This window comes from Pseudochaenichthys georgianus, chromosome 21, assembly GCF_902827115.2.
Source record: "Pseudochaenichthys georgianus chromosome 21, fPseGeo1.2, whole genome shotgun sequence".
Taxonomy (NCBI): Eukaryota; Metazoa; Chordata; class Actinopteri; order Perciformes; family Channichthyidae; genus Pseudochaenichthys; species Pseudochaenichthys georgianus.
The window spans coordinates 28,985,774-28,995,459 of NC_047523.1; the positions used below are offsets into that span (position 1 = coordinate 28,985,774).

General features: G+C 42.6%; 2 protein-coding genes across 2 annotated transcripts; one reads left to right on the top strand and one right to left on the bottom strand.

The window, feature by feature from the left end:
* Positions 1–245: 245 nt before the first annotated feature.
* Positions 246–5,980, bottom strand: pdk1 (pyruvate dehydrogenase kinase, isozyme 1). Its single transcript, XM_034110138.2, has 11 exons — positions 5,551–5,980; positions 5,072–5,213; positions 4,922–4,993; positions 4,647–4,831; positions 3,317–3,412; positions 3,126–3,203; positions 2,519–2,583; positions 2,330–2,428; positions 2,108–2,218; positions 1,562–1,675; positions 246–1,475 (listed from the first exon to the last, which is right to left on the bottom strand). The coding sequence occupies exons 1-11, from the start codon at positions 5,648–5,650 to the stop codon at positions 1,335–1,337; spliced, it is 1,203 nt and encodes a 400-aa protein (XP_033966029.1). The 5' UTR covers positions 5,651–5,980; the 3' UTR covers positions 246–1,334.
* Positions 5,981–6,670: 690 nt separating this feature from the next.
* On the top strand, positions 6,671–9,324 carry nup62l (nucleoporin 62 like). Its single transcript, XM_034110303.2, has 2 exons — positions 6,671–8,802; positions 8,894–9,324. The coding sequence occupies exons 1-2, from the start codon at positions 7,009–7,011 to the stop codon at positions 9,050–9,052; spliced, it is 1,953 nt and encodes a 650-aa protein (XP_033966194.1). The 5' UTR covers positions 6,671–7,008; the 3' UTR covers positions 9,053–9,324.
* Positions 9,325–9,686: the final 362 nt, after the last annotated feature.

The window sequence follows — 9,686 nt, forward strand, 5'->3', positions numbered from 1 at the left end:
TACGAGTCTCATAGCTCTATTTAATTTGGCTGTGTGAGTACTTTCTTGTATATTGATTGATAAAAAGACACCAGAGAAATAATACATTCCTATACGGTGCTTTTAAAAACGTGATGTTATTCGTTTATACTTAAGGCTGTAGTTTGTTGTTTTATGTACTCGTAAAATATGTCACGAATACTTTTGGAATCTGTCCCATCCATCTATAATTCACTCAGGAGATGTTTGACACAAATATCCATCTGTTGGTTTGAAATGTTTATTTTTCGCTGAACATGATCCATACAGAACAAGGACATGACAGAATGAGTCCTTATAATACACCACAGCAACCCAGAAATAGTTAGCTCTCGTACTGCGTTGATACATTTTGAGAAAACCAAGCGGCCCCTTTCCAAGTGGCAATACCTTATTTGCAAACTGAGAAGTTTAAAAGTAAACTAAAGTGTTCCTAACCCAATAAAACCTCTCGGCCAACTTCCCGACAGCTTTTCTGAATTCCAATTATTCAGTTGACTTTTGTTGCATTAAGAACCCGTCACAGATGGCAAATCAAACATGTTTTAAGACGTCCTCGACTAAAGAATAAAAACCCTAAATAAAAACCATTTGAACCATTAAGACTCAGCAGCATCTTCCAACAGATGTAAAAACAAGCAGCGTTTAAAGTGTGTAACAAGTTTTCCTTTCCTTACAAGCTTTCACCTTCACGCAGAGCATAAGAGATGCACAGACGGACCGTGACAGTTCAAGTTTAGCTTTCAGCAAAACAAAAGCAACATTTAAGGAAAAGCCCTAAACCAGTAAAACAACAGACACAGCTCACACCATGTAGAGAGTTTCAGGGATTTCAGAGGCTTGTTTTAAGTTAGTCACAGATATATTGTTAATCATAGGTTGGTTAATAAACGGCAAACTTTGGACAGAAATGCCAAAATACGTTTGACGGAAACGGTGATAACTTAGTCTATACTGTCCTCGGTTTAAAAACATTCTTAATGAGAATGATATTTTATATTGCCCATATGTTGTTGACGTTTTTTTAAACCATACTTTCACAGCAATGTGGTTTTCCAGAAACCTGGTCCAGTTGACTCCCAGTCCCTGCCATTAAAGGACCCATAAGGAATCAAAAAGGAAACTGTTTTATTTAATTGAGGCTTCTCGACTCCAACATTTTCATCATTACAAAACTAATGCCCACTACGAAGAATATGGCACGAAATCTTTGTCCTGTTTTCTTATTCTTTCCATACAACGAAATCTAAACTGATGTATTGCCATCTCACACACCAAACCATTCGTTACCAAGCACCTCCGGCAGCCATTTGGATCTAGAAGCTGCGAAAAGTGGTCATGTCCTTGGGCTCCTTGCTGGGGACGCACCAGTCGTCCGCCTCTTGGATAATCTTGTAGTGTTTCCATGCCGACTTGTTGTACACGGGGAGCCTCTCAATGGACTCTGTGGAGAGCGCCTAACAAGGGAATTTAGAAAGGAGAGTTAAAATACAAAGTAAATACTGTCTGAAGAAACACACAAACACACTTTAATCTCTGTTACCCGGATGTAGATCACAGCGTCGGTTCCATACCCCTCCAGAGAGTACAGCTTCAGGTCGCCCTGGAAGTACCGGGCGTACAGACGAGAGATCGGCAGGCCGTACCCGTAACCAGCCTGGAGGGAAAAAAAGAAGTATTCTTCCACCCTTTCAAAAAAAACAAGACTCAAGCCAAACAATCTAAAACATCAGAGCAGTTGGTCGTGATTCGTTGGCCCTGGAACAGTCAGATTTCTGTGTAAGCGGAAAAATATGAGGAAGATAAGCAATGTTTGATGAATGTGCTTTTGTTATATCAAAGAGTCCTCAGTTCTCCCTATCTGCTGCTTTCAGTATTCTGCTCAAATACAACATATGGCTTGCTAAATTCAAAGGATAATATTTATATTATTAAACGTGACGCTGAAAACAAAAGCACCATTTCTTTATTTCAATTTGCACTCTATTTTAAGTAACTAAAACATCTCAGTCAATCTCAGAGTATTGCAGTGTGCTTTTCACAAACTTTAAAATGGCCTCAATAAGAAAACGATGCTCGTAGTACTGACCAGCGGAGCGGCGCGGGCCCCGTCGATGCTGGGTCGAGGAGCTGTGGAGTACGTGTAGGTGAACAACCGGTCAATTTTGCGCAGCGGCACGCCTCCTCCACGATCGCTCACCTGAAGAAAAACATAATTATTGAACAGTATCCTCATAGAATAACTCCATTTTCCATTTCTCCAGGAGTTTATACTGGTTAGTAAAGAAGAATGGATGCAGCACAGATGTACCTTGACGGTCAGATCTTCAGTCCCCAGAGCCACCTGTGCATGGATGGGAGGATACTCCATGGCATCGCCGTACAGCTCCATGGTGGCACGCATGGCGTTCTGCAACAATGAAAGCAACCTCAACAGTTGAGCATGAAGAGAAAGGCTGCACAGGCTGTCCAACTATGAGGTTGATAAAACAAATCCTACCTTAAAAAGTTCAAACACCATATGATACAAGTGAGATGGGACGTAGACCACCGTGATGGGTGAAGCTGTTCAAATAACCAAAGATAAGACAATATTTCATCAGATACTGAATCAAGCCATTCATATGTATTCATTCATAATGCAACCTGAATTGCTAGGGATAGTTCATATTTCTCACTATAGTCTAGTACTTTTCTATAGTCAGTCCATTAACTACAGTAGTTTAATATTACTGTATTAGTTTTTTTTTTTTTACAATACTGACTAAGATAAGATAAGATGAACCTTTATTAATCCCCGAGGGGAAATTCAGTTGTACAAAGCAGCAACAGGGTAAGCGTGAAAGAAAAAACAGTACAGCAAAGATTCACACAGATCAATAAAATCTAAAATAAATAACATAAAATCAAGGAAATAATGATAATAATAATAAAAGACTATAAAAATAGGAGATAAATTAAAAAAAAATTGGAAATCTCACAGAATCCCAATTTAAAGCATCTGAACTTTAAGATAATCATTTGATATAAAAATAAATGGATTTGCCTTTAATGTACATCATTAAAGGTGTCTGTGTAACTGAACATGTGTGACCAACATGAATTACCTTTGAATTCCTCCAGCACCAGCTCAGGAGAGTTCATGTAGTACCGGTCACAGAGGTTTCGTGCATTTTCATACGCATCTACAAGGAAGAGGTTTGTTTGAGGGAAGAACAACACATATCTTTTGAGTGACAGTGACACGAATCTGAGCACCTGGCACTGCATGTTCCTCATAAAGGGTTTGAGTTCTCACCTTTGATAACCGCGCTGACACGACAGTTAGGATCAATACTGCCGATGTGCTTGGGATGAGCTGGGTTCACCTTCACCTTCCCCCCGAAGAGGAGAGCTGGAATAAGACACAATAAATCAGACCATGCACTACACTATAGAAATTGTTAATTAAATCCATACACAGTGCGTCCAAAATATTAATCTTTTGATGTTTACTTCTCTCTAAACTAATTCATCAAACAACTTTTAATCCAAAATCTATCAAATGTTTTTTTTGGTTTTGTATATTGATTAATTTTTTTCAATAGACTTTTAATGACACAAAACAAACTTAAAATGTGAAACCTTTTTGGCTCACTATAGATGTGACACCAACAATCTAAATTATTCTCGCTCCTCACTGCCTAATCTTCAGATAACAAAGAAAAGCAAACTCTAAATGTTGTTTCTGACTTCTGATACATACATTTGATGATATCTTAATGATCAAATCCCTAGATGTTATTTTGTAAATATTGGCTGATATCATGTCATGATCATTTTGTCAGGCAATAACAACAAGCTCCAAGTCTGGGCAGGTTCATCGTCCTTTGAGACAATCCTTGTTTCATTTCATTTGAATCAACAGCTCATTGAAAATGAGCTCATATCCAGTCTCTGATAGTGTTACGTTATTATGAGAGTGCTCTGTTTGATTCTGAAATTGTATGTATATAAATATATACACATATATATATATATGTGTGTGTGTGTCCGCATCTGTAGCCTGTTATTGTCTCATTATACCGCACTGTGAATGAATCAAAGTCAATATATAAGTGGTCATGAACACATCTGTCCATCAGACAGAGGGCTGCTGCCTCCTGTCATCATTAATGGACGTCTCTTTAAAATGACCGCTCAGAGGAGAGGAGTTCTCATTTCTCTAACCGCCTGCTGCTTCCCCTCTTCTCTCCTCGGTTCCCCTCCTCGGCTCGCATCTCCTGTGGGCGGGACTAAGTCTCGAGGATAGGAGTCGAGGAGGGGAGTTAGAGAAATGAGAAAGGGCCCCTGCTTCTCGTGGTTTCCTTGCGTCCCTCCATGCTTCCCTGGTGGGAGGGACTAGACGCAGGGAAACGACGCAAGTGAGGGAAGCAAGGATTTCATTTAACTGACCTGAGACAGGGCCCCAATCTGCTACAAAAACAAGATGGCAGCCAGGACTGACTTTAGAAAAACAAGCCTCAAGTTTCCTGCTAATGGTTCAACAGCCTCTTTTGAACACATCTACAAACAAGTGCATCTATTATATTATCAAGACATCACATTGTTCATGAGATCACCATTTGTTATGAAGAGAATCTACTCACTGTGCTGGTTGAGCAACATCCTGATGGATATCCTGCTCATGTAGAAACGATCAAAAAAATACTGAACATTTTGGCTGACGACGGGGTCCGTGCCATACGCCTCTTTGTACTCCACAACTCCCTGAGCCATGGTGGGAATTACATCATTGTGCCGATTTCTGACCTTTATAACCGCATCTGTGAAACTAAATAAAACAAAAACAATTATTCCAAGGTGATACAAATGAACACACAGGATTGGATCCTCATAAATATAACTGTTTTAATGTACTTACTCATATGTGACTTTTTCATCATCTGCATTTTTGTCTTTGAACTCAAGAATATCCTGAAAACTCTGCATGTACCTGCACACAAAGAAAATCATTATTACCTTTTTGCAGACTAATTTGAGAGGTTACTTTTAAAGAACTGAAGCTGCGTACCAGCCCTGCACCAGCTTCACTGATGGAGTCCGCAGTAAGTTGTCAGGCAACAGGTTGATCTCCTTCATGATGTTTGCCAACCTCACAGGTAACTCCTGTCTGAGGAAGGCGAAGGAGGTTTTCTCACATGCATTTTCTGAGCCTGAAAACAAATAGAAGAACATCAGAAATCTTGATATTATAATAAAGATAATTGTATGAGAGCCTTTAAATGAGTAATCATTGATGCAAGTGTGTGTTCTGCTTCTGCTGATTGGTTTGGTGGGCTATTCAAGGGGTCACACGTGTGCATGAGGTTTTCCAAATAAAAACCAGGGTAGATAGTTTTTTTAAACACACATTTTTCTTGTGAAAACTGATGTTTTTCAAGCCTTTTCAGGGCTCTAAAATGTTATCAAATTAAATAATCACACTATGTTTATTCCCCTGCTTTAAATATAGGCACAGATACATATGGTGTGTAGTGTGTTTACTCTTACCAAAATCCAGAAACTGCTTCATTGACAGAGGAGAGGGAGAGAATTTGGAGTAATAGTCAATGTCCTTAACACTGCTCCTCAGAAACCTTAAAATCCTCATTGTGACAGCTCCTGTGGCAGCGGACTATGTGGTTGAGTAGGTGTTAGAGGAAATAGCTTGTTTATTTAGTTTAAATATCCTTACAAGGGCATGCCCAGCTCAGACACGCAGTTAGAAAGCTAATCTTTGTTAGCTTACACGCTAACTCTGCTGCCCACAAACACACTGGTGAAATTAAGGTTCTCCTATAGATTGATGTGGTGACATTTGTGCATCCATAGTAACCGTTCAATATTTCTAAATCACCCTTTACTTAAAATATGAATAGCAAAAATATTTGCAAAAATGTAAACATGGTATGTGCGGATCCAGCCAGCTAACCCAGAGAGTCATGACAACGTCAAGATAGTAGATGTGGGTATCTTTGTTTAGACACACTTAAAAAAACCGTAATGGATTAGATATGTTCAGGTTTAATTTGTAATGACAATATTTTCGAAACACAAAAACTCATATACAATGATTGGGATGTTTTATTTTAGAATGCACAACAAGTATTGGGTACAATCTTAAAAAAAAAAAGTAAACATGAAAAATAAACGTGTGAATTATAATGTTAACTACTGCAGCGGTTGTGTTCTTCACCTTGTAAAGCAGTATCTTGTCTTTTATATTAAGTTTCGTTTTTTGTTAGTCTGCTTTTTGTTTTACTTGCGACGGTGTACACAACTGTTTTATTCGGCAACGATAGCGAGCCATTTCTATCGGATTTGATATTTGATAGCCATCATTTTGCAGGCGCCTGTGCTACATATTTTTGTGTTAGCCTACTTTTTTGGCAACAGATCGTTTCTGCGTGGAGAGTTGATTTCTTGATTTAGATCAGTACTCTTTGGGAAATAGGGGGTTACATATTGGGCTTGCTTTCCCTGAAACTTGTTCTTCAGGCAATAAACTGTACCAATCAGATTTCAGCTGTGGTCTGATGAGTGCTGTGATTGGCCATTACACCTGTCTTTCTTCTAAAGGGAGGCGGGATTTATTTGCTGGCAGACAACACTCAGGGCTAAAGTCAACAGTGTTTGGTCCTAATTTCTGCCGTCATTTCCTCTAGTGATCGACTGAAATGCCTGCTTGAAAAAAGTGCGACGCAGTTGGCCACGTTTTTCAGAAGGATATTTTGTTGGCTTTTGGTCGCCTTCTGGTTCAACACAATGTTTACAACCCGTGATTGACGTTATAAACCGTCGAAGCCTGAAAGAACCGTTGGAAATAAACGTTTCCTGGGTTACGTCAGTTCAGCTCGTATTTGTGACCCGCCAAAACCCGCAGAAGTTCAGCGAGGAAGTGACCATTTTGTGAGTTATCTGTTTACGATAACGTGACTTTGTGTTGAAGTTGTCCTTCTGCGAACCAAAATGAGTGGATTCAACTTTGGGCAAGCCTCCACTGGCTTTTCCTTCGGGACCCAGAAGCCCGCAGCCGCAGTCCCGGGCTTCGGCATGAGCAGCTCCACACCTGCGGCTCCGGGAGGCGGCTTCTCCTTCGGCACTCCGACTCAGGCCGCCGCCAACCCCAACCCGGCCGGCTCCTTTAGCTTTGGCACCCCAGCAGCGACCACAGCAGCCAGCGGAGGCTTTTCTTTCGGGAGCCCCGCTGCCTCATTTGGAATGGCCACTCCTCAACAAACAGCAGTAGCACCAGGGATGAGTATGGGCGCCGCACCAGGGATGAGTATGGGCGCCGCACCAGGGATGAGTATGGGCGCCGCAACTGGGATGAGTATGGGCGCCGCACCTGGGATGAGTATGGGCGCCGCACAAGGAATGAGTATGGGCGCCGCACAAGGGATGAGTATGGGCGCCCCACAAGGGATGAGTATGGGCGCCGCACAAGGGATGAGTATGGGCACGGCACAAGGGATGAGTTTTGGCTCCGCACAAGGGATGAGTATGGGCTCCGCACAAGGGATGAGTATGGGCTCCGCAGCAGCTCCTCCAGCCGGGTCAGGGTTCACCCTGGGCACAGCTATGTCTGCACAGACCACCGCCCCTGCAACAGGGGGCTTCTCTTTTGGGACTCCTGCTCAAACTCAACCGGTAGCTCAACCCCAACTTGCAGCAGCACCAACAGCTGCAGTAACCGCAACTACAGGAGCAGGGGGTCTCTCTTTTGGAGGGTTCAGCTTTGGAGCAAACAAGGTCCAGGCGACCGCAGCAGCCACCACTGCTGCCCCTATCGCTGCCCCAGGAGGGGGCTTCAGCTTTGGTACAGCTGCTCCATCCAACCTCACTCTGGGTATGCAGCCTCAGCCAGCCCCTACTGCTGCAGCCACAACCGGCCAGGGTGGAGGATTTGCCTTTGGGATTAAACCCTCTACCACCCCGGCTCCTCCTGCCTCCATCCAGCCGACCCTAGCTACAGGCCCGTCTCTCTTTGCTTCACCCATCTCTGCAGCACCTGCGGCTGCGGCTGCTGCGGCTGCGGCTGCTGCTTCTGCCGCCGCCGCTACAACAGCGAGCCTTACAGGCTTCACTATGGGTGCAGCTCCAACTTTAGCTGCAAGCACTGCAGCTGCAACAACCACAGCAGCTGGTGGAGCTCTGGCTTTCATGCTCAAACCTCTTGGGGCAGCTACCATCACCTCTGCCTCTGTCCCCACTGCTGCCGCTACAACAGGTGCTGTGACAGGCTTTTCACTGGGACTCAAACCTTCAACCGGCATGAGCCTCGCCACAACAACTACAGCAACTGCAATCCCTACAACCACAGCTCCTCCAGTGATGACCTATGCCCAGCTGGAGGGTCTCATTAACAAGTGGAGTCTTGAGCTGGAGGACCAAGAGAGACATTTCTTACAGCAGGCTACTCAGGTGAACGCCTGGGACCGCATGCTAGTGGAGAACGGGGAGAAGATCACATCCCTGCACAAGGAGATGGAGAAGGTGAAGCTGGACCAGCGCAGGCTAAACCAGGAGCTGGATTTCATCCTGTCCCAACAGAAGGAGCTGGAGGACTTACTCTGCCCGCTGGAGGAGTCTGTGAAGGAGCAGAGCGGAACCATCTACATGCAGAACGCCGACGAGGAACGTGAAAGAACGTACAAGCTGGCCGAGAACGTGGACGCTCAGCTGAAGAGGATGTCTCAGGACCTGAAGGAGATCATCGAGCACCTGAACACATCCAGTGGCCCGGCAGACACCAGTGACCCGGTAAGAGGAGGACTCATTCAAGTGTATTGACAACACATTTGTTGTTGCAAATTAAACTAACTTGTTTTTCTCTCTGTTTGCTCCTCCTCAGCTTCAGCAGATCTGTAAGATTCTCAACACCCACATGGATTCACTGCAGTGGATCGATCAGAACTCGGTCCTTCTGCAGAGAAGAGTGGAGGAAGTGTCCAAATCGTGTGACAACCAGCGCAAAGAGCAGGAGAAAAGCTTTCGTTTAACATTTGACTGAACTGGAATCAACATGTATATTGATATAATGATAGTTTTCCTACAGTTGTCCAAAGAGGGAACTCTCCTTAGGGGTTAAGATCTTTTTGATGCAAAATATTCATCACAATTCCTGTTTCCTTTGTTCCTCAGCTGTTTTGAGTCATTTGGTTGCATAAATATAATTATTTTCAATGCAATAGTTTTTATATAGAGTGGAAAAAATAACAATTTGTTTCAATGTAAATGCAATGGTTGTTATAAAAAGTAAGATTAAATAAATCTTTGGATTAAGGTGGTGTTTTCTTGGTTGGAAAATAAACATAAATGACATTTCTGTCCTTGTAATATTTGGATTTGATCACATTTTTTGATATCATATTTTCAAGAGATGTTCAGATTGTTAGTTTCCTGCTTTTATGCATCTGAAACAATTGATTGGCTTTCGATTGACTAATCCAAATTGCTTTGGAAATCAACTTATCGTTAACACAGTTCCACCTTCTTAGGCGTATGGATTTAAGGATTTGTTTTCTTATATGAAAGCACATATCCTTGGGTTTGAATACAAGCATGCAGACTCACATTGTGATTTTTACTATTTCCCTAAAGCTTGTAGACCTAATTGATCAATCTGAAAACTAAATACAGATTAA